At 43.8% G+C, this 25,853-nt stretch overlaps 1 protein-coding gene across 1 annotated transcript; it reads left to right on the top strand.

Annotated features, from left to right (window-relative positions):
* Positions 1-340: 340 nt before the first annotated feature.
* scai (suppressor of cancer cell invasion) lies at positions 341-25,853 on the top strand (the record flags this gene model as incomplete). Its single annotated transcript, XM_080510302.1, has 18 exons — positions 341-436; positions 554-640; positions 1,724-1,767; positions 7,281-7,376; positions 10,267-10,353; positions 11,095-11,193; positions 11,303-11,399; positions 11,678-11,776; positions 13,965-14,117; positions 17,865-17,966; positions 19,535-19,636; positions 20,322-20,400; positions 20,578-20,677; positions 22,124-22,205; positions 22,801-22,873; positions 23,457-23,630; positions 23,958-24,058; positions 25,209-25,853. 18 exons carry the CDS (start codon positions 341-343, stop codon positions 25,353-25,355), a joined length of 1,818 nt encoding a protein of 605 aa, XP_080366428.1. The 3' UTR covers positions 25,356-25,853.

Below are 25,853 nucleotides of genomic sequence, written 5' to 3'. Positions count from 1 at the left end.
CTGTGATGGCTTAAGATTGTTAAAATCTGACAGTGTGGGGAAGCCTTTACATGTTAGTGTCAGAGGCAGAATTGAGGGCACAGTCATCAGCAAAGAAGAGGTCATTGATGGTATCGAGCTTGATCTTTGTTTTTGCTTGAAGCCTTCTGAGGTCGAAGAGAGAGGCAGTATCTAATACCAATGCCTATGTCATCATGTTTGAAGGCATCTGTCAGCATAGCTGAGAAAATCAGACTGAACAGGGTTGGAGCAAACACATCCCTGTTTCACTCTGTTGGAGACCAGGAATGGCTTAGATGTCTTCCTGTTGTCCAGCATTCGATCATGTAACTGAGGTACAATGGCAATGGATTTCCCTGGACAGCCATACTTTGCCATGATCCTCCAGAGATCTTCTCTGCTCACTGTGTCACAGGCCTTGGTCAAGTCCACAAAGGTGCAGTAGAGATCGGCTTGCTGTTGCTGGCACTTCTACTGAAGCTGTCTGGCACCAAACACCATGTATGTTGTCCCTTGTTCTTTTTGGAAAACTGCACTGGCTCTCTGGTTGCAGGGCTTGCTCAAGATGTGTAATGAGATGGTGAAGCAGCACTCTGGCAAGGATCTTGCTGTTGATGGACAACAGGGAGATTCCTCGATGGTTGTCAAAGGTCTCACAATTGCTTTTATGCTTATATAAGTGTTTTTAGAGTGTTTGATACAGGTGTCTTTGAACTCCTGTGGGGCTGCCTCTGCTGCCATATGAGCAAGAAGAGTTGATGTAACTTCTCTATCAGTACGAGAGAATAGCATTTTGAAGAAATTAAGAAAGAAATGAGATCCCGATCCCCTACTTGAACCAGGGTCTGTATCCCTATCCCTTACTCGAACCAGGGCATGTAAGCCTACCCCCTACCTGAACCAGGGTCTGTACCCCTATCCCCTACCCAAACTAGGGTCTGTATCTCTACCCCCCTACCTGAACCAGGGTCTGTATCTCAAACCCCTTACCGGAACCAGGGTCTGTATCTCTACCCCTGACCTGAACCAGGGTCTGTTTCCCTTCCCTGATCTCTCTGTCTGTTCTATCCTTTTCTCTCCTCTATCCCATTACCCCAACTGAAATAGTAGAAAGTCGCCATCTTGGAGGGAGTTCATCCATTCCACTGTTGCTTATGATTGCTCATGTGGATTTGTTGGGTTTCTCCGTAAAAAGCACCAACAAATGACTGTTGGATTTGGTGCTATATAATAAAAATTGAATTGAATTGAATGAAGAAAATGATTGATGACATGCACCAGACCAGGACTCTGGAGCAGATGCTGCGGCCATAACAGAACTGGGATCGGATCTCAGAGGCAGCCGCGAAAGTCCGTCAGCCAGGAGGAGCAGCTCCAGTGCACTACTGTTCGTCGCGTCGCTGGCTGCTACCTGTCCACACACACTGGTCGGCTCTGGAGGTCCAGTCCCCCGACACCAGAATTCCAGAACCTGTCTGTGTGTGCAGACACGGAGCCAGCGTGTGTGTGTCCTTGCATTGCGTCCATTCTCTTGGCCCCAATGTGGAAGTTGCGGACTGACGCCAACCGGTTTTGTGCTGCCGGAGTGCGCTCCGGTGTCACTTCACCGGGGCCGGCTGGTATTCCCTCTCTCGGAACCAACACAGAAGTTGCGGCTGTCAAATTGCCGGTGACATAAGGCTGTTATGTCGCCGGTGACACCGCATGCCGTGCATTTCGCCAGGGCAATGTCACCAAGGCCGACCAGCGTTCGCTCGCTCGGAACAAGTACGGAAGTTACAGCTGCAGCTCTGAGGCTGCAAAAAAATTGTTAACAAAACAACTAGTGCAAAGTGGAGGATGTAAACAACAACAACAACAGAGGATTCATAAGGTCCAGATCTGCTGCCCTGGCTGAAATTATTGTTGGAACGTCACATACCTGTGAAGCTCCTAACTCCGCCTACATTTTAATCTGCTTTCTGGGGGGGAAACGTGCACCAGATTTGGCTCTGGGTATGCTTGCCGTACTGCTCCGTACCGCTCTGTACCATTCCATACCATTCCGTTCCGTCCCTGCACTTTTGTGCGGTGGAAATGAGGCATTGGTTGAATCTATCGACTGTGCCCTAAGGACCTAACTGTTTCCATGCTGGCTGTTGCTGCTGGGTGACATGCCACCCTCGTCACCAAATTATTCTAGTGGGGGAGTCGGATTAGATGCCTGCCATCCGTCCATCCAGCAGCTTGTACTGGGTTCCATGGTACCAGTAGCAGGTTGTGAGCCCTGACCTGACACACAATTATTATAGATAAATACAGTATCTATTGACTAAATGCCACTTGCCAGGCTTGGGATGGCGTATAGATAAAGCAAATATGTTTCTCAACAGATACGTTTGGATGTCTTAACATTTCAGAACATTTCAGTTTTAATCCATGTTCAGTGGCCATTGTACGGATATGGTTGTAATTCACTGATTGGTCCACAAGAGGGAATTCTTGCACTGAACGGAACTAATATTGGTACGAACCTTTGTGGCAGCAGACATTTCTTGACAGAGGGAGCACATATGATATCTGATCACAATGCATTGCATCAATGGAACACCGCAACTCCACAACAACGAGACAAACTGAAGTTTTTTTGCATCAGATTATGGATTGTTGGAAAGGACACTTGGTTTGGACTCAATTGTGTGAGTAAAATGAGAGAAGAGTTTTATACAGAACACGAAGTGTGACGTCGTCTTCTTCAAGACAGGTCAGGTCTGCACGGCAAGCGCGTCGTTGGTTACTTATTTTTCCGTCAAGGTAGCTGTAGCATTGGGCTATAGCTACTACACAGAGAACTGCAGTGAAATAAGTTTGAAAGAATTGGAAAAGACATTTGTTTTATAACAAAAATTGCTCAATCCATAGCTGACAGTTTCAAATGTCAAGTTCAAGGCTTTTTTTGTCGTTGTCTGACGCCTGGATCTGGACAATATGTTGGGAAAATAAATGCAAGTGTTTTGCACTTTTCATCCCTTCTGATAATCTGAAATATCGTTGCAGATTTTGGACAAAACAAATGTTAAAACGTCATATACCTTTTTGAAAAAGAACATGCTGATGAAACTGACTAGTGACCAATGTTTACAGTTTTTAAAAGTCTTCAATGTTACCGTGTTAAGTCTATACAAATGTGCCTCTCAATGAATCATTTGCGTGTTATTTTCTGCTTTGAGAATCACACAAACTGCGCGGTTCTGGGTTAAATGTCACAAATTGAGTTAATGAACTGACCTTGGAAAGTGTTTTATGTTTTTGTAGGTGTCGTCTCGGCTCATTTTATTCATCTGGTTTGAGAATCAGATGGTTGTACGCAGACTGCCGGCGCCAGCAACTCATACAGTTGTCTGTGCAGATGAATCAATAGCTCGTATCACGTTTTCAGTATTATAGTATTTTAATTCGGGAGGGCCGTAAAAACAACCCCCCCTTCCCCTCGCACATTTGCACATCCAAAAACACCGCCCCTGTTGCCCGCTCCACCCCTGCTATAAGCTGCTCCACATCTTTACGCAGTCCTGCTATTTCAGACAGTTTTGACTACTTTGGACATTTTTTTCTTTCTTCTTACGGTTATATAACTGAAGCAATTATCAGCTGAGCATCTCTGACCTATTTACACCCATTTGAGGCTAATTGTTGTAGACTGGTGCTCCAATACCTCAGAGATGCACAGAAATCTGCAGAACTGACTCATGAAACAATGAATGGAGGAGAGCATTCGTCTGTCCCTTTAATACAATCTGTTCCTCAGGTTATCTCGGTACTGCAAAGTGAACGATTGTCAGATTGTGTAGAACACATGTGGAAAGGCCATTTCCAGCAGCACTTCTTTATTTTGGTGGGTATTTGGCAGCCCGGGACGTGTTGTGTGAAATCCTTCAGAGTTTTCCGTGTTCCTCTGTGTGGGTTTCACAATAAGCTGCCGAAAGCAAACAGAGCGAGCGGCCATCTGGACCGACAGGAGCTTCCCCGCTGAGCTGCCGAACCTGTCATGTGTTGCTGAGCCAAACAACACTTTCATGAGATACATCATTCCGCCATAACATTATGATCACTGACAGCTGAAACCAATAGCCATGTGTCAGCGGGTATGTCGGGTAACAAGTTTATTTTGTCCACATTGCACAAAGAATCTCAGCGACAATGACAACAAAGTCGGCAAATGGCTTCTTTTCTGAAATACTGTTGGTTCAAATTCGGGCAAGAGAAGAGCACTGTTATTCTTGTCGTAAATATTGAGCTCTTGCAATAATCAACAACATTATCTCAGATTGCAATATCTTTACCTGCTATTCAAATCCATTTGACGCCTTTCATGACAATCTTGATCACCTCTGTCAGCTTTTAGACGTTACGGCTTTTAGAAGCTGCAGCTCGTCTTTGTTCCCTGCAGCAGTAGACATTAGTGTTTTGGTGTCCACACACCGTATTCCAACTAGTGCTGGGGGAATTATTGCTGCTGCTCCCAATGAAACAATGAACACGGATGAAACTTGATATAATCACCTTGAAAGTCCTTTGTTTGTTCATTCGTATTTCCAACATAATAAATAAAAAGTAATTAAAAGGAACAAATTAACTAACCAATAAGTGACTAATTAAAAAGAATGTGAATACAGTGAAAAAACTACTTTCACATGCCTCAGCTTATTAATTCCCCCCTCCTCTCCAATCAGCCTGCTTTCTTGTTTAACCATTCACATACCCATAAACTTTAAAAAAAACACACAATAAAACAAAGAAAGCAACTAGCAAGTAAATAACAATGTGAATAAACAGAAGGTAAACATGATAAACGTCTAGTGTTTGTTCTGCCCTTCTTCTTCACCTTTCCTGCTGAACAGTTTGTATCTCTGTTTGAACTGCTTCATGGTTTGACTCGGCCCGAGGTCCCTGACAGTCTGTTCCACTCTTTACTTGCATAATAAAATATTAAAGCTTTTTAAACTTGGGCCTGCGAATGGTGTTTGAATTTTAGTTCCCTTCTTAATTGAAACTCAAACAACAAAGAGTTTCTGGATGTTCCCTGGTAGGGAGTCATTTGTTGCTTTGTACACGAGTTGTGCTGTTTGAAAATGAACCAGATCAGTGAGTCTTAATGTTTATGACTGTAAGAATAGTGGATTAGTGTGATCTCTGTAACCAGCGTTGTGAATGACCCTTAAGGGCCTTTTTTTTGCAGTGCAAACGGTGAATGTGGTGAACATTTGTAGGTTTTGCTCCAAATCTCTGCACACTAATGTAAATATGATGATATTAGTGAAGCGGAGAGAGTGTGGAGTGAACTGTGGTCCAGAAAGTATGCTTTACTGGGTAATGTGGCATTTTGTTTTGTATATGTTTCACTGAGATTTTCCAACAAATGACTATATATATATATATATATATGTCCACATGACCTGGACCAGTCTTGGGTCATGGTTTCAACAAGTACCATTCACTGAACCATTGAATCGAACGCGGCTTTATGGGCGAAGGCCAAGGGAAAACACCATTGCTCAGGAGACGACACAGTCCCTGGACAAACTAGTCTGTGAGACAAAAAAAGAATTTTGTGGCAGTGCGCACTGACAGTTTGTTTACTAATGGCACAATGGAGCCTTCAAAGAAAAGAGCACTCAGGAGCTTGAACAAGCTGAAGAGGATGAGTGGGAGAAGATATCAGCTGAAAAGAGCAAGGAGCTTCTCGATGGCTACAAGAAACGCTTGGAGGGGGTCATCACTGCCTCAGGGTGTGTAACTGCATGCTGCTATTTGTACAATTGTGCAAATACAAGTGCAAATTTGTACAATTTGTAGTGTAACCGTCCTTACACTGTTCACATTTTGACATCGTGAGACCAAGACCAGACCTAACAATTGATCTACAGAACATCAACATTGAATTGTCAAGCAGGATGTTCTGAGACGGAAGATACCAGTGAGCTCAGAGTGTCATCAGCAGGATGAACAGAGATACTGAGAGACTGGAAGAGTCCCAGAAGGACATGGAAGTGGGCGTCCCTTGTCCACGTTCCACCCGGTTGACGCTTCATCGTGAACAGAGAGCCTTGTGGAACCCGATGATGACTCTCGACTAACTCCAGGAATATGTAAGGACGGTGAGAGGCACCAAGTGTCACGTGAGGAGGACAGATTGAATCTTAATGGACCACAGTGCTCCCGCTAATGAAGGCGGTGTGATTATGGAACGGCTGCTTGGAGACTGAAGTTCCTTAAATGAAGTGGCCGGCACTTCCTCCAGACCTGAATCCCCTAGAAAACCTCAGAGGTCGGCTGCATCGCTGTGTAGAGGCTCGTTACTCTGGAGCCGCCACCTTCAAGAAGAGTGGGACGCCATGTCTCAGTGGACAATAAGTCCACCTGTAAACAGTAGGAGATGTCAACATGCTTTACGTGATGGATGCTCAAGGGCACATGACAAGTTATTGAGACACTGACATTTCTTGTTGGTGTACCTTCCACTGCTGGCTTGTGTTTCAATAAACTGTTTGAGGTGAGGAAACAACTACTGGATGCTTCTATTTTAATGTCAAAGCTTTCATGACATAATATCACTGTAGCATGAACTTAGTATTATTATTTAAAAAAATGTTTTAAGCCTTTGTATGAACCTTTGAAAGCGATCACTGATGACACAACACTGAGATCCAGAACTGATCAGGAAGCAGCTGACTTTATTGATAGCCACGTAGCATTAGCATCAACAGCACATGATGGCAGACAGAATTTCAGAACTCAAACACTTGTTTTTGTTGTCCATCTGACGATATGTTAAAGTGTCATTGAGCGGGACACTACTGCTCCAAACTGGCCCAAGTGGATGGACGGCTGCAAGGAAAACGCAGCAAAGGTTAAAATTCGGGCGTGAAATGAGATTCAACACAAACTGATGGTTGTTTGATGCTGCTGGGTTGGAAAGACACTCAATATGATTGTGCATTCTTGATTCATTCGTTACTTGCTTGTTATCAGTTGGTCCTGAAAAGCTTTCAGCTCCTCTGTGGCTGAGACTGTGTGAGGCTCTGTGTCATCCTCCATGTTTTTCATTCTCAGCTTGTTGGTTAAGATTAGTCACAGGTGACTTAATGACTTCCTCATCAGCTAAGCAGCCCAAAGGTTGACTTTAGAGCCAGTAATTAACCCAACAGACACGTATTAGGTTCAGGGAAGAAGCTTTTATTTCTGCTGTTATATTTTTCTCCCTCCTCTCTCTCTCTCTCTCTCTCTCTGTCTTCCTGCAGAGACCTCCCTCAGTATGGACACAAGCAGTGGCAGTCCTACTTCGGACGCACTTTTGACGTCTACACCAAGCTGTGGAAATTCCAGCAGCAGCACAGGTTATTTCCATCTCCTACTGTTTGTCTCAGAGTCGTGTTAACCGTCTGGTAAATTTATGAACATTGTCAGTGTTGTGCAAGTCACTAAAAAAATGTGTGTTAACTGGAGTGTATATGTTTCCTTACAAGTTGCTGAAGAAACTTGTGGGTCACTGTCATTACTTTATTATAGGGTCGGACATATAACAAGAACTGCTTGCTGTCAGTCCCAGAGTGCAAGTTTAGGATGTTTAAAATTGACAAAGTGCCTGTTCAAAAATAATTGAACTCACCAAATAACTCGTATTTCACCATCTGTACCAGCAAAAGTCTCTAAACTGGACCAATCGCTCACTGAATTTCTGCTAAAGTTTGCATTTGCACATTATTAAGTCTCACATTCCAAACAGAAAATGTACCATTTGCCCAGGATATAGGTTCAGTATGATTATGGTGCTTGTTTTACTACTTTACAGTTATTGATTTAGAAGAAACCGAAAGAAAATGGTTAAATGTCTCTTAAGGCGCGCTTCCAATGCACTTTCTGTCGCGGAGCGCGACGGCTTTTCGTGCGGCCCGACTTAAAAGTAGTGGATGGTACGGAAAGAACCCGTGACCGCTGAGTATGCTTTTCCGCTACCCCTCCGTTGAGGTACTTGGCACCGAGGGACGGGTCTGTGAGGAGGAGAGACGGCGCCACCGTCTGCTGGTTGGCCGTGACGATCGCTCCCCTCGACCACAATTTTTAATTATTTTACCAGATCTCCGTTGTTGTTTACATACGTTGCGTCTCCGAGTCGTTCAAAAACCCCGCCTACATTTTTACCGTACTTTCTGTCGTGGCACCAGAGACCGAGTTGGTCCTGGGGTGGGCTTTGCCGTACCGTAACTTCCCGCTCCGCCACATACCCTGCGGTGGAACAGCGGCTTTTAATGACCTGTGACATATCTGAATTATCGTAGTGTTAGCATTAGCTTTGGCTGAGCTGTCAGCAGTGTGTGAGCCAGAATAGTGACCGATTCACTCATGGAGTTCAGAGACGTCAGTTAGATTACTGTCACGCTTTTCCACTACGCGTTAGTCCTGCTACCAGGAGCTTTCGTGGTACCTGCGCGACCGAGGTTCCAAGCTAGCTAAGGCGAGTGGAAAATGTGATGTAGGGAGACGGCAGGCCGCTGATTGGCCAGCGCGTCACGATACAGGCGAGTCAGGAGGACGTCTCATTCAACCCACCATTTTTTTAAAGCCCGATTACAACAACAGCGTTCACAAAAGAGAGAGACGTGTAGAAATCTACCCCGTGCAGACGTTTCTTTGTCTGGCGGCCGACCAGAGGACTCGGCGGGAGCTGGACGGAGCGACCCGCCGAGAGTATCGGAGGTCGCCGAGCAACGCATACCCCCGGTGCTTTGGATTAACCGATGTCCGTTTCCTCGAGCGTTACCGTGTCACAGCAGATGTTGAAAACCGACCAAAAGCCGTAGCCGTCCGGCCGAATGCCGTTTAACTGTGTCTCACAAGTTCAAAGTATACCGTTTGTTCGTCTTATTTTAACATCAGCTGCTACTAATGGCTTGTGGCAGAAGTCACCAGTTGACAGGGGCCACAGTGAAACCGAAACACCGGACAGTGAAGGCCCCCTCCTTGAAGCACATTTGTAACAATCCACATTTTGTCATATTTGTTCTTAATAAATATAAACATATATACTATTTTATTTATTATATGAGCTCCAATGACTCCTCCCACGCCCACACAATTTCTTTCTGGTCATACAGAAGTTTTCAGAAGACCTATTCTGGAAAGAAACTGACATACATACATATGACTTGCTGACGTCAACAACAGCTGAGATAGAAGTACCAACCTGAAGGAAACTTTATTAATGCTTGCAGCCGGCTCAGGAAGAGACAGCAGCTTTGCAACTGTGTTATGTACGAAGAAAGTAACTCATTCACGTTCACATAATTGCAAATTTGTAACTCTTCATTTGAACATACAACAGTTGAAACACATGTGCTGAGTTTAAATTTGATTCCTGTTTAGGCTCATATACGCTCTACCTTCACACAAAAAGAGATTCAAATCAGTGTAAACTTATTTGCACTAATCCAATGGGTTGTTTTTTTTGAAGGAAGAAAGAAGTCAATGATCAATGGTGTGTGTTGGCAGTAAATACCTCCAGGTTTCACACAGCTGACATTTAAAAACTTTGACCAATTATAAAACCGCATCTTATCTCAACTTTTCCCCGTTTTGGTCAGCGGTGGTACTTCAGCATTAGTCTGCACGTAGACGGACAAAAATACCTTTGAGTGTCTCTAATGTGGAGTTTCAAGAAGTAAATAAACACTCGTGTTTTTACGAGCTACAATTGTACTTTAATAAGAGTTTTTAACGATGAATAAACTAAATAAATCAGGAGGCAGGGATTTTATTTTATTCTATCAAACATAATTTATTCATAGTGGAATCTACACAACTATTAGATGTTAAAGATTAGACATTTAAAAAAAAAAGACTAATTTGAATTTGACGACAGGTCAGAAAAATGTTATTACGTCAAATATTTGAGGGAATTTAAGATTTAACGAGTGCAAGAGAGATGTGTATACCTAACGTTGGGGTTCTTCAGATTTTCAGTTGGCACATTGAAAATAAACACAACTTCCTGCTGGAAACCAGCTTCAACTACATTTCATCTGTTATGGAGTCACTGAACAACTTTTATTTTGAAGCAGATGCCGGAGCTTCCTGCCATCGGGCAATGAATAAGATATTTATAGGACAAAGAGTTTGTGACACATTTCCATGAGATGTGTTGCACAGCAGAAAACTCACTGGTCTCTTTCCATTCACTGTTGTGGTCAGTTATTGTGCTCAGCGTTGTGTTTTCCTTCTTTTTGACAGGCAGGTCTTGGACAGCCGCTATGGCCTGAAGAGATGGCAGATCGGAGAAGTTGCCTCCAAAATTGGACAACTGTATTACCACTACTAGTAGGTCTGACTTTGAGGTGGTACAACATGAGGACACGTGTTTAATTTATGATCAAGTACTTTGTTTCTTACATCAAATGGACTTATCACGTTTATGATTTCAGGACGGACTATTGTGTTGAACAATTTTAAAAGACACAGAAAATTAACATTCTGCTATTATGGCCGAGTGACAATAATTTACAAAGCTCATTTCCATAAAAAACACATTGATATACATCTTTTCATACACTAAACCACGAAAATGGTAATTAATATGGAACAAATAATCTTTATATTAATTTAAATACAAGTCTTTAATATTTTGATTATTTCCAAATTTGTGTCAATACTTAAAATTGTTGGAAAAATGTTAAAAGGACAATTCATATGTCGAAACTTGAAAAGCTTACACATGCTGGATCTCCTGAATATCTTTATTTGTAGCACAGTGCACATATTTGACAGGTAGTTGGGGGGGTGACATCTGTATTTGTGACCACGTGTAACTTTAAAGAGAAAACTAAATGCTCAGTTTAGCATGTTGAGAGAGGCACGCGTTCACATGTCCCACGTCTCTGTCCTGAAGATAAAGTCTTGATCTTATTAAACTCTGGGTGTTTTTTTTAGTTTTTGAGCTTCATTCGCGATTGGCTGAGGGTCATCTGCTGACTTTCTTCACAGCAGAAGCGAAACATAAAAAGAAAAGTCTGAGTCTGTCCATATTTTTTTAGACCACCCCTCTTTTCTCTTCCTTCTCAGCCTTCGTACCTCAGAAACAAGTTACCTGAACGAGGCCTTTTCCTTCTACTCAGCCATTCGGCAGCGCTCCTACTACTTCCAGGTGAACAAGGAGGACAGGTGAGCTGCCTCGGGCCTGCACATTGTGGTTTTACACATCTCTGCTAAGACAATAAAAAAAAACTTTTGGATTTTGTTTTGTGTCCTTGTTTTTCTAACTTTTCTCCAGGCCTGAATTAGTAGTGAAGAAGCTTCGATACTACGCTCGCTACATAGTCGTCTGTTTACTGCTGAACAAGATGGACCTCGTCAAAGTCTTGGTGAAGGTATGAGCTCTTCATCCTCAGGACAGTTTCGTAGCTGCGGCACCTTCGGAGGCGATGTCACAATGAAGCGTGTCAGTTTGCAGAACTCCATTTTCCTGGAAGGACGTCGCCTGCCGGGGCCTTCAAGAAGCAAACGGCGCTAACAAAGAGCCGTCGTTTCTGACAGTCGCTTCTGATCTGAACAGCCAAAAATCAGCAGTCTGTCGATGAAGGAGAAGAGAGCAGGAAGGCGTGTGATGTATAACATAGCCGTCTCCCCTGTCCTCCTCACCCTGCAGGAGCTGTCTGAGGAGATTGAGGACTACACGCAGAGGTTCAACACGGAGGACCAGCTGGAGTGGAACCTGGTTCTCCAGGAAGTAGCAGCGTTTGTGGAGGTAGCATCGTCACTCTGCACGTGTCCCTCCTCAGTGTCCCTCCTCAGTGTCCCTCCTCAGTGTCCCTCCTCAGTGTCCCTCCTCAGTGTCAGGTCAACAGGGGAAGTTGGCGAGTTTTCATATGATTGATGATAAATACAAGCACTGCATGTCTTTCATGTCTTTATGCTTCGATTTGTTCTTCCAAGTGACAGTTCTCTTTCTCTTGCCCCTAATTTATCCCGCCATTAGTTTATTCACAATTTCTGTGACCTAATTATGACGTTTTAATCAATATTAGAGCTGCATTGTGTTGAATCAACATGCATATTGACATTTACAATAAATACAAAGACTTGTATATGATGTTAGTGACTGGTAGTAGTGGGAGCTGGTGGGGGTTACATTTCTTATGTGGGGCTCCTCATTATTCAATTTCAGCCAGTGTTAGCTTAATTTAAATACAGTGCATTTATTAACCACATTATAGCAATCCTGCCTTTTTTAGATCGAGAGGCTCCCAGTGATAAAAAAAATTATAGTCCTTTTAAACAGTTAGTGAATACAAAGCACTTAAGATGAATCTTTTACTAACATACTTGTACAACAAATAGTCCCTTTTAGAAAACGTTAGGAAAAACAAAAGGTACATCGGGTATATTTTCAAACAACACATCAATCCATCTTTCAAATCATTATGGAATGCTTTGAAAGAAATCCAAAGAAAAAAGAATTGCAAAATAAGCGGTGTGCTTTTTTTTTTAAGCTCACAGTCTTACAGTATTAAGTCATTAATAAATATGAGCATATCTAAACATATTTCTGTGTGTGTACATTTAAAAATAACTATACTGGAGAAAGTTCAACCTGACCTGCAGCTTTTCAGCCATATTTCTCCTTTCAAACGAGTAAATTCGAAGAGATGTAACAGAGTTAATAATCAGAGACTCGCCACTTGTTCTCTTCATCTCAACATCTCATTGAAACAAGCAAGAACAAACTTCAGGGGTCAGGGGTGATTAAAAAAGCACTCCAAGGCTCATGAAATGACACTGAATGAGTATGAATGAATGAAAAAATTAATGCTTGAACATTGTGAGCATAATGGACAGGTTATTGGCTGAGCCCCCAGGTAAACACAAAATAGAAGAGGAAGCATTGCCTGAAGAAACTCTTGTTACACTGAACATAATTACCGTATTTTCCGCCCTATAAGGCACCTAAATACCTCAAATTTTCTCAAAAGCTGCCAGCGCGCCTTACAACCCGGTGCGCCTTATATATGGAAGAATTGCTCTACTTGAGACTGCTATTTGACAGCTGAACAACCAGAAGCTTTTATTTTGACAACTCTAACTTCTCAACCGGATCTTCAGAGGACGACACTCCACACAACACCTTCATCACTCATGGTTGCACACCAACATTCTAACAAACCAAAATAAACTAGATGAAATAATGACTCCCTAAACTGGGGAACAAAAACACATAAACACAATCAACACAACACCAAGCCCAACAACAACCCACAATAACCTCCAACAACACAAAACATGAATTCCCATCATGCCTTGCAGCGACCACCTCTGGACGGTAAGCAGCCGCCGACAGCTCCTCAGTGCAGCTGATAGCTGCAATGAATTATGGGAGTTTCTGTTTGTGGTGTTTTAAATGCAATTATTGGGGGTTCTATTTGGTTTGTGGTGTCGGTAATAATTGTGTTGTGTTGTGTTTTTGTTGCTTAGTTCATGTAGTTTAGTTTATTAGTTGTAAGTTGTCAACCAGCAGTGAAGAAGGTTTTGTGTGTAGTGTCCTCCTGGCATAGGCTGCAGGTAGGACTATCAAAATAAAGTGCGCGCACCTCTCTGGGTGTTAGAATCAGTGGAAAATGTAACCTAATGGCTTTGAGCTATAAAGGTTGTTGACCACTGGTCTATTCCATGCGCCTTATAATCCGGTGTGCCTTATAGTGCGGAAAATACGGTACACTATTAAGGAGCTTGAACTTACATTGACAGCAAAAAATACTGTTCCACAGTGAATAGTTACACTGTAAAGGTGGTTAAAAAAGGTTGTAATTTATTGCAACCTTTTTATTGCAGTTTACTTTTCCTATTGTTCAAAAGACAGGGCTTGGAGGACAAAAACTTTTATTTTTAGACCAAGAGTGTAAGTGCTGCCCCTTTCCGTGTGTGCCTGTGTTTCACAGGCGGATCCAATGGTCGTCCTGAACGACAACAACTCCATGGTGGTCACCAGCAACCGTCTGCAGGAGGGCGGCGTGCCCCCGCTGGAACAAGGCATGGTGGTTGGACAGCTCGTCCTCGCTGACGCACTAATCATCGGAAACTGTAACAACCAGGTTCTAACCCACTAATTAATCAGTTTAACACATGCACACAGATCAAAGCTCAAATGATGTTTCCAAAACAAAAGAAAGCTATGTTCTATTTTTTTTTCTTCATTTTCTTCTTCCCCTCATCATTTGGTCTAAATTCTGTTGGCTTCGATTGTGCATCCATCGCGTTTCCTGCTTCGTCCATATGGGGGTCGCGCTGACGTACAGAGAGCAAGGATGCCCAGTGATCTCTGTCTCTGGAAACTTCCTCCAGCTCTTCTGGAGGGACCCCGAGGCACTCCCAGGCTAAACCAGAGATATAATCTGTCCAGCAAGTTCTTGGCCAACATGCCTGTTAGACCTCTAAAGGGAGGCCACCAGGGGGCGTCCTAATCAGATGCCCAAACCACCTGATCTGGCTCCTCTCAATGTGGAGGAGTAGCGGCTCGACTTTTAGTTTCTTTTGAATGTCTGAGCTCCTCATCCTATCACGAAGAGTGACGCCCACCACCCTGTGGAGAAAAATAATTTTGGTCACTTGTACCCATGATCTCATTGTTTCGGTAGTTGACGTAAAGTTCATGACCAGAGGTGAGGGTGTGGATGTAGACTGACCGGTAAACAGAGAGCTTTGCTTTACGACTCAGCTCCCTCTTCACCACAACGGCCCGGTACAGTGACTGTTGCCGCCTGTCCAAACCTGTGGCCAATCTCACAATCCTTCCTCCCATCACTCGTGAATAAGACCTCAAGATACTTAAACTCCTCCACCTGGGGAAGGTCCACCCCCTACCTGGAGAGGGCATGCCATCCTTTTCTGTGAGAGGACTGTGAACTCAGATTTGGAGGTGCTGATTTACATTCAAACTGCTTCACACTCTGCCGCAAACTGCTCTAGTGAACACTGGAGGTCCTCATGCGAGGCCACCAGAAGGACAGCATTCTGGTGGAGACCAGCGCCCACCCACCCTGTCTTAGTGCCGAGTATACGACTGGACCTTTCACAATGGGAGTACAAAGACTGGATTGCCTGCAGCAGCGGTTCCGGTGCTCTGTACTCCCTTAACACCTCCCACAAGACATCTGGGGGACACGGTCATAAGCCTTCTCCACAAAGTCCACCAAATTCATGTAGACTGGATTGGCAAACTCCAATACCCCTTCAATAATCTGCGAGAGGGTAAAGAGCTGGTCCGTTGTTCCACGGCCAGGAAGGAATCTGCATTGTTTCTCTTGAATCTGAGGGTCAACTATCGGTCGGAGTCTCCTTTCCAGAACCCCCATAGACTTTCCCCGGCAGGCTGAGTGTGATGCCGCGATAATTGGTACACTCTCTCCAGTCCCTCTTTTTGATGTATTGTAATGGTCCTGTACCCGAGGTCCATGTGATACTGCAGAGGTGTGTCAACCAGGACAGCCCCACAATATCCAGGGTCTTCAGCTGCTCCGGGCGTATCTCGTCTACTCCTGGGGTCTTGCCACCAAGAAGCTTTTTGATCCCCCTGGCGACCTCCACCGGGGAAATGGACGATGCCACACCGGAAGCCTCAGACCCTGCCTGTCATGTCCCCCAGGTTCAGGAGATCCTCAAAGTGTTCCTTCCACCTCCGGAGGATCCCCTCATTCGAGGTCAGAGGATGTCCAGTCTTGCTGAGTACAGCTTGAGATAGTCAGGCCAACTATATCTAGTCGGTACCTCTCAAACTTCTGCACCAGCTCTGGCTCCTTCACCCCAAGGGAGGTGACATTCCATGTTCCAAGAGCCAGTTTCTGTTGAAGGAGCCTGCAACGCCACGTTGCTCCCCTCTCTTGCACTGCTTGAGCAATGCACCGCTCCCCCATGTTGGACTTCATGGGTGGTGGGCCCATGTAGCCTCCCCACATCACTTGTTCGGTCTGTGCCTGACCAGGACACGTGGGCTAACCGGTCACCAGGCCATTGCTGCCGAACACAACCCCCGGGCCTGGCTCCAGAGGCGTGTCCTGGTGACCATCGTCTGGGCAGGCTACACCATCTTTTGTATTAATTTTTCATGGATGTGTTTGTTTTGGCCTTCACTCGAGACCTGTCTGCCTTGGGTGACCCTACCTGGAGCATGTGCTCCGGACGGCATAGCTCTGAAGGTCACAAGACCATGCAAGCCCTTCTGCCACACCAAGGCCACAATCCAGGGAAGATTGAAATTACAAATCAGAATAGTTTGGGGATTAAGTTACAATCGTCACACTAACTAGTGGTCATCAAAATGATGTGTTATATACAGAATAAAGGCTAAATGAGCATGCGTGGCATGTATCAAAACTCATTTAGCTAATAATGTAAAAAGTTATTTATGGATCAAAGCAACATTAAAAAATAATCCTTTCACGATGTATATGTACACATGAGAAAAATTGCATTTCTTTAAAATAAAAGCCATTGGTAGTTTGCTGATAAAATAATAGGTATTATGGATCATAATCATTCATTGAGGAAACAAACTATGCGAAACTTTGTGGAAAAAACAACAATATTTAAGTATGTTGTTATTGGTTAGAGGGGTTAAATACTTCATGTTGATTAGGAATATGAGTTGAGGCTACATTGACATTAGTGTTGTCAAACAATTACATTTTTTAGTCAGATTAATCACTGAGTTGCTGTGGATTAATTTCAATAATCATGATTGAATAACATACATTTTTAATCTATATTAATCCCATTTCATTTTGCATCAGCCAATAGACTCAGGAAAGAAGGGAATATATGCACATATAATGTTTATTAAACACCTTCAACAGTTGATGTTGACAAAAAACTTTTTCTGCGCTGGAGATGTGTTAATGGCATTAAAATATTGAATCAGATTAGTCATGATGATGGATTAATCCACGTTAACGCATCAATTTAGGCGGCACTAATATTATTTTCTAGCCCAGACAAAGGCCCATGATCCTCCTATTGAGAATCGCTGGTCTAGAATATTTTCATAAGGAGGATTTCTTTCCCGTCTTGTGATAATATTTCATGTTGTAATGCTACATCATATATTTAGAGTAGGGCGCTGAAGCTGGAACTGAGGATACGATCTATTCCGTAATATTTGAGGGTTCAACGTTTGTGTATTGAACTCATTCAGGCCTGTAGAGTGAACATGTGTTTTCTGCATTTACCAAACACAACAAAAGCATGAAAACAGTTCTCATTGTTCTTGATGTGACTAATTCTGCTTCTAACTTGTGTTCTTCATCTCTGAATTTCAAAGCTTCATCTTCTGTCTGTTATTAATGAAAATAAAAACAAAAAAAATCCACATCAAATGTGTATAATTTCCCATCATTACATTTTCAGTATTCCACTATTACCAGCAATGAATTAATAAAAAACTTTCAAAACTTTAACTGTATGGCACTGATCAGCCGTAACAATATGTTCACCTGCGTGAACACTGCTTCCCCCCTTACTCAATCAATGTTTGCACTGTTTATTGTGACCGCTTTCTAAGGCTGAGCTTTAGCTTCAGTAGCAGCTGTTCTTTTAGATCAGCTTTCACCCCCGACATGACCCCTGCAGACATTTGGAGATGCTCTGATCCAAACACTCTCAAATCCTCGCATGTCTCCATTGTTTGCTTTTCATCAACCTTTGGGTAGAAAATGTGCCATCATAGATATTCAGTGGTATTCAAGTCATGTGTCAGTGGTCAGGAGGTTATAACTTACCAGCATGAATCAATCGTTGTGTCCTGTGTAAAACAGAAAGGCTCTAAATTCATTTTTTTTATTCTTTAGGTGAAGTTCAGCGAGTTGACTATCGACATGTTCCGGATGCTTCAGGCTCTGGAGAGAGAACCAGTGAACTTGGCAACACAGACGCCCAAACAGGGAACGCTGGTGAGTGTGTGAGACTCCAGCACGTCTGGCAGTCGTGTGCTTCATGTCCGTGAAAGAGAGAATTGAACCGCGTGGAATCCGCTGGCTCATCATAACAAACGTCTCTTTGGGCAGTAACTTTGTTTCAGTGTGTGATTTGTAGTTTGATTGAAATCTGTACAGTTGACTGGAAGAAATTTAACAAATAAACAAAAGATGAGAATCTTCAAAGAATTTAAAGCCTATTTTTAAACGACAAGAGTCTAAACCAGGTGGCAATTATTTGAGAGGGAATGGTAAGAAAAAGAAGCAGCAGCAAATAGTGCACAAAAATATAGAGTTTCTAAAAAGTATTTAATAGAAATGACCTGAATTGAAACGAAATGTCTCAAAAATATCTTGTTGTCACAGTTGCGGCCTGTATATTGAGTTTCTTTGATTTGGGGTTGGTTTTTTTTTCACATTTCACAGTAAAAGCCTCTAACCTGCACAGGTTACCCACTGCCATTTATTAGAATATCTTTTATTGTGATAGTATAGAAATGTAGCCTTTCAACCAAATAGGATGCCTTGGTGTGTGTGTGTGTGTGTGTGTGTGTGTGTGTGTGTGTGTGTGTGTGTGTGTGTGTGTGTGTGTGTGTGTGTGTGTGTGTGTGTGTGTGTGTGTGTGTGTGTGTGTGTGTGTGTGTGTGTGTGTGTGTGTGTGTGTGGCATGCAAAAAACAAAAGAGTACAAGAAAAGCTTGAATTGTAATAATTGTAAAAAAAAAAAAAAAAAAATAGGTGTATTATAACAAACAACTAAAGCTTAATTTTCCTCACAAGTTAAGATGAAAAGTACAACTTAAACAATCCACATAAAGAATATAAGATAATACCTAAATGATTTCAGGTTGAAATGATATCCTAAGTGTTTCACGGATAACAATTACAAGCTATACAGACTCAGCAATGTGACTACTTCTGTTAGCATTATTCTCTCTATTTAGATAGTATAGTATAGTATTTAGGGCCGTATGGTCGCGCTCTCGCCTCGCAGGTTCAACTGGTTCGTGTGTTTCTCCCTGGGATACTCAGGCTTCCTGCCACAGTCCATGTGAGGCTAGTCAGTGACACTATGGTTGTAAATGTGAGTGTCACTGTGTTTGTACCCTCCCCTTGCCTGGAGTGAGCCGGGATTGGCTCCAGCACACCACAACCTTGACGAGGACAGAGCAGGACTGAGGGTGGATGGATAATAAAAAAAAAAAAGAGTATTGACATTGATTTCATTGATTTAACTAACCCACCCGATCATCATGGACAGTGTTTCACACCCTTACGTATTGTTTGCATACTGGATTTTACAAACTATGTTGATGTTGCCTGGTTGAGATGAACATTGTCCCTGGACGTGGCAGTCGCCTGTATAATCCTAAAGGATGTTTCACCTGGGGCAGTTCGTCAGACCTGCAGCTGCAGCCCCGCGAGGCTTCCTGGAATTGGAGAGAGACGCGTTGTTCCACAGGCTCTGATTCCGATTGTTCCGCACAGTCAGGAGGCAGTTGTCGGTGAAGTGAAATGTGACCTGTGCACAATGTTTCCCTGCAGGAGCCCAATGAAAAGCCGGCCAAGAGAGAAAACCCCCACAAGTACCTGCTGTACAAGCCCACCTTCAGCCAGCTTTTTACTTTCCTGTCTGCGTCTTTTAAGGTCAGCGCTCACAGCGAGCCAGTGTCACTCCATTATTTATGCTCGGATGTACAAGGTTGCCAGAATGTATCAGATGTCGATCGCTTGTCATTCAGAAGAAGGTGAAGCTAATTCAGGGATTTGGATGCAGACGCTTCATGATCAATTCTTGCATAATGTATGATGGCGCAAAAGTCGGGAGGAAACAATGTAGGGCAGCACAAGTTCACTGTATTCTGTCCCAGTTCATTTCCACACAGCTTCTGAGTGAACGTTCCCTCTGGAGAGAACGTCACAGCTGTCCTGACTGGAATAGAAAATATTGTAGTGAAAAATCATTTAGCAAAAAATTGCTTATTAAGTATTGAAAACATGTAGCTTCACTTGAAAACGTTACTCTGCTCCCCATTTGACCTGGAGTGGGCTGCACCAGTGGAACCAGAGCACAATATACACTGGACAACAAAACATAAATGCAAAACCATTGTTTTTGTGTTTTTGTTTTATTGTGAAGAACCCAAGACACACTTGCAGTTATGCTGCTGTCAAATCAGCATCGCGCTCACGAACACACACGTCGGCAGATTTGTGAATAACAGTTGAGAGAAATAAGCCTTTTGTGTACATAGAAAACGTGCATTTGAACTACATTTAGCAATTCAGTGTTTGAATCCCAGTTATTTTCATTGTGTTGGTGTCTTTTCAGGAATTACCTGCCAACAGTGTCCTGCTTGTCTACTTATCAGCGACTGGAGTCTTCCCCACTGGACACACAGATTATGAGGGTAAAGTACCAAATATGATAGAAATCATCAGGATATGATCGGTTATCTATAACTTCTGTCTTTGCCGTCTCTCCCACTTTGTCAAAAACAAAGTGTGTGTGACTCAAACATGAAGCGTCTGTGTCGTTATCTCTGCTGAACCTGCTGGGGCTTCTCTTCCCCCGTCCCGTCCAGCAGGACCGTACGATTTTGGAGGAGTTCTCACGAACACCAATCGAGACGTGATGAACGGAGAGACGGTGCAGAAGAGGAATCAGGCCCAGAAAGAAATGCACTGGTGAGACTGGGCTCCGTCCATTCAGGCAATCAGAGAGACACTCCCCACTGAACAGCCACAGACGATGTGGTCTGTTGAGATGAGACTGGTCTGTGATGCACTCGGGGCTTGGCATTGTATCAGCACACTGTGTATGAATGAATGAATGCTTACATACGAATGCTCCAGGTCATATATACACCTACTGCATGTCTAGTGCAGGGGTCGGCAACCTTTAATGCTCAAAGAGCCACTTGGTTCCGTTTCCCACTGAACACAACACCCAGAGAGCCACATACATTTTATTTTAACACTCCCACTGGCAGACCATGCCAGGAGGACACGACACACAAAACCTTCTTCACTGCTGGTTGACAACTTACAACTAATAAACTAAACTACATGAACTAAACAACAAAAACACAACACAACACAATTATTAACCCTAACAAACCTAACATAACCCCAATAATTACATTTAAAACACGACAAACAGAAACTCCCATAATGCATTGCAGCTCTCACATGCTATATAATGCTTAATAATTGCTACACATTATTAAAATGGAAGATTGCCTCCTTACGTCCCTCTCTGGGTGGCTTCGCCTCCTTACGTCCCTCTCTGGGTGGCTTTGCCTCCTTACGTCCCTCTCTGGGTGGCTTTGCCTCCTTACGTCCCTCTCTGGGTGGCTTTGCCTCCTTACGTCCCTCTCTGGGTGGCTTTGCCTCCTTACGTCCCTCTCTGGGTGGCTTCGCCTCCTTTCGTCCCTCTCTGGGTGGCTTTGCCTCCTTACGTCCCTCTCTGGGTGGCTTTGCCTCCTTACGTCCCTCTCTGGGTGGCCTTGCCTCCTTACGTCCCTCCAGGATGAACTGCAGTGGGACGGAGGCTCAAGGAGCCGCAGTGGAGGGACCAAAGAGCCGCGGGTTGCCGACCCCTGGTCTAGTATATACTGTATTCTGTAAGTGTAGAATACTCCAAGTTAGGTGTAATTATAATGAATAGCTGAATGAATATTGCAAGCAGTAAACAGGCTGTAGAGGATTTAGGAACGTTTTAAATACACTGATCAACAAAATTAAAGGGAACACTAAAAAAACACATCCTAGTTCTCAATTAATTAAAAGTTGAAAGTCTTTATTCAATATATATAGTAGAGTGCCTTGAGAACAAAATGACATTAAAATGATCAATGTAAATCAAAATGATTACCCCATAGTGTGGATATAATTGTGTATACGTGTGTAGAAATGTGAAAAGTTGTGATCTCCATGTGTGAAATCAGTGGTGCTCGTCAGAGAGAAATCAGAGTTTTACGTCTTCTTGTTGTGACTAATCAAACTCAACTTCTACGTGTGTGACTCAGTCTGACGTCTGACTGCCGCTCACACACTCTGTTAATAACAAGACTGTGTGTGTGTGTGTGTGCGTGTGTGCGTGTGTGCGTGTGTGCGTGTGTGTCGTCCCAGCCTTCATCCCGGGGACTTGTTCCCTTTTACCCGGAAGCCACTTTTTGTCGTTGTGGATTCTTCAAACAGCACAGCCTACAAGGTACGAACACCTCAAGAGTAACCTGCACACACCGATGTTGTCGTTGATGTTGTGACATTATCAAGGTTTTTTTTGTTGTTGTTGTTTTTTTTACTGTGCTGTTCCACACAAGTGATTCCCCTCCTTCCCCATAACAAGGAAAACCAACTCCTGCAGTGCGACGTTCAACAACAAAAAATGGCTTCAGGGTTTGAAATGCAAAAGTAACATATAAAATTAAAGCTGCAAGTAGCCTTGAATGGGTCGTCGCGACTCGCGGGACTCCAACCGAGAATGTCAGTGAGCATATGTGTGCTGCCCTCCCTATGTATTGTGCTGCTGCAGTGTTGACGTTACATCAAACGGTCAGACAAACTCTTGAGAGCCGGGGAGGTGAACAGCCAGGCTCCTTTAAGGACTCGTTGCAGCAGAGCCACTGACAGTCAGACAGACTGAGACTTAAAAAAAGAAAAGAGAGAGAGAGAATCCAGTGAACATGCTGTAAACCAGTGGAGGTACTGACCAAACCACTCCTGGGAGTGTGTGAGTCGACCTGCCGGGTCACACGTCTCTGGAGTTTTCTTGACCTTTGTGCTTTTTTTGTTTGTCCTGACAGAATTTCACTAACCTGTTTGGCCAGCCTCTGGTGTGCCTGCTCTCACCCACTGTATATCCCAAGAGCGTACAAGGTGTGTAACTCCAGCGTCGCAACTCGCTCAGAGTAACACAACTCTCCACAATAAGAGATTCACCTGATCTCTCAGGACGCCTCGGATCCCTCCTCGCTAAAACATCGAAGCCAAACACTGGGAGACACAAAAAATGGAGCCTTAAAAAGAAAGAAATGCTCCATTACTAGCCAAAGTTTAGGATTTTCTCTGACATGCAAGTCTTGACTACACAGGACGGATGTCTGTAAATTTATGGCTGAAAGAGTCTTTAGACTCCACTTTCTACCACACAATTTTCCCTGGAGCAGCAACACGTGTTCAACTTGTAAAACGGAGAGAACACAGTGATACACACTGATACACAATAATGTTTTGCTGTAGCTTGAGCCACTGGAGCAGTTTTATCTATGTTGAGACATTTAGCAGTTTTGGTTATTTGAGCCTTTCAGGCTGGTTTTTTTGTTGTTGTCATTTTCACTGTTTTAGCCATTGGAGCCGTTTAGTCTGTTTCGTCAGATATTTGACTTGTTTCAGCCGTTTTGTCAGGTGTAAAGATTTTCCCATGTTTGACCCGCTGTCCTGCTTCTCCTCCGGCCTGCAGATCAGTCCCAGCGTGGGAGCCTGTTCACCCTGTTCCTCTACAGTCCGCTCCTGGCCTTCTCCTCTGTTTGTGGCTTAAACACTGTGCGCAAGGGATTGTGGGAAAGGGCTCAAGAGTTTCTTCGCAAGGTCTACAGAGACATTGGACAGATGATAACTCGATCACGGACCATAGGTAATGTGTTGCTGTAACACCATCGATTTTGATTAGTGTTACGAAATGGTGCAAGCAGGTACTTCATGTTAGAATATCATGTGTTCAGTGCAGAGGAGCAGTGTTTTTATAGGAACAGACATTTTTCTTAATTTCCTTTAGTTGTTTAATAATTGTGAATTCTTCTGAAACATGGCATGATGGGGAAACATTTCATGTTTAGGTTTCGTCACAGATTACACCTCAAATAGCAACATTCCTCTTCCATGCATAAACCCTCTGACGAGAACTGAGGGCAAAGTTCACATAAGCAAGCGCGGTGACTGTTTCCCGATGCTCCGCCCACAGATCAGGCCTTCTTGCAGTTCTTCGGCGACGAGTTCCTGCGACTGCTGCTGATCCGCTTCGTCTTCTGCTCGGCTACTCTGCGACTGCACAAGCTGTTCCGGGTAAACGTCGTCTTCCTGAGCGAGCGGCTGTGTTTGCTTGGATGACAGAAATAATGCACCTCCAGAGCGGCGTCGGGCCCAGTAACCAGGCACTTAAAGCTTTGTTCACGCTCCAGTGAGCGCACACACACACACACACACACACACACACACACACACACACACACACACACACACACACACACACACACACACACACTGCTCAGGCATCTGCAGGCTGCCTCTCTGACCTACTTCACACCACAGTCTCCAGATGGAGCACAGACACAAGCATGTGCAGAGAACAGGGCTGATCCATTTACAATAACTAACGTGTATGTGCGCAGTTTGCAAGTTGCGCCTGTGCTCGTATGACGTCAACGTTTCTCGTTGACTGAGTCCTGTGATTGGCTGACAGGTGTTCAGGATGCAAGGCAGGAGCTTCTTGAAGGTTCTGGGTTTCACTTGAAGAATTGGTCCCGTCAAAAGGTTGAGCACAGACTGGGGGATAGCTCATTAAAAAAAAATAAAAAATACAAGTCTTTAAAATTAACTTAACATATTTTTTAAAATCTATTGTATAAACTGGGATTTGAATCTCAGCCTTCTCCCCCTGAGCTCCAGTGGTGAATGACCAGGATTCCTTCAGGGCTTTTGTCTCTGCCTCACTCAGTTCAGTTCTGATCAAACTTTCAGTCCCTCTTCCTCCAATGAAAGAAAAGAAAAAGGTGTGTGCGTGTGTGTGTGTGTGTGTGTGTGTGTGTGTGTGTGTGTGTGTGTGTGTGTGTGTGTGTGTGTGTGTGTGTGTGTGTGTGTGTGTGTGTGTGTGTGTGTGTGTGTGTGTGTGTGTGTGTGTGTGTGTGTGTGTGTGTGTGTGTGTGTGTGTGTCCAGTTATTATTTGGGGACCCTAGGGCAAAAATGTAAATGGCGCCGCGGTCATTCATGTCGCTAGCTAGCATTAGCATTAGAGGCTACGTTACTGAAGCTGGTGGGATCAGTATTCACGTCATGTTGTGTGTGTGTGTGTGTGTGTGTGTGTGTGTGTGTGTGTGTGTGTGTGTGTGTGTGTGTGTGTGTGTGTGTGTGTGTGTGTGTGTGTGTGTGTGTGTGTGTGTGTGTGTGTGTGTGTGTGTGTGTGTGTGTGTGTGTGTGTGTGTGTGTGTGTTGCAGGAGTGTCGGAGCTTCCCGGAGTCGTACCCTGAGCTCCCCAAGCAGGACACGGTGGAGAGCAGCCTCCTGCAGAAGCACGTCCTGGAGCTGGCGGCCATGTTGGACGTGCAGAGTTTATTCTGGGATGATTCACTGGAGGCTTACTAACGTCTCCACACAGGGCCCGTGGCAAACCTGTAAATACAGACTCCACTGCCAGAGCCCTCACTGTTGTTCTTTCTTTTCTTTTTTTTTCTAACAGGTAATCCAATAACAAATCACACACACACACACACACACGCACGCGTCCCGCATCCTAACTGACTGGTGGAAACAAACGTAGTGCAGTATTCAAACATCCACATAGACGAGCCGGCCTGTGTGACGCAGTGTAAATTGATTATATGCATCATGTGCTACACACATTTCAGCTCATCCTGCAGCCGCAGACTTTCTCCACCATCTCAAATGTAAAGATGTTGGGACTCCTGATTGTGTGTTTTGTTTGGTTTCAATAATTTGTCTTTGTTTATGCGCGTACAACTTGTGTGAAGACAAAGGTGCTGATTGGAGAAAGAAAAGAAAAAAAAAATCCTCAACATCTTCCAGGTAGGATTTTCCTTCTTAATCCATTCATTTGAAGGGAAATCGATGGAGGAAGAGAAA

Source organism: Blennius ocellaris, assembly GCF_963422515.1.
Source record: "Blennius ocellaris genome assembly, chromosome: 15".
Lineage (NCBI taxonomy): Eukaryota > Metazoa > Chordata > Actinopteri > Blenniiformes > Blenniidae > Blennius > Blennius ocellaris.
The sequence above is the reverse complement of the archived record's forward strand: the minus strand, read 5'-3'. Positions and strand labels throughout refer to the sequence as shown.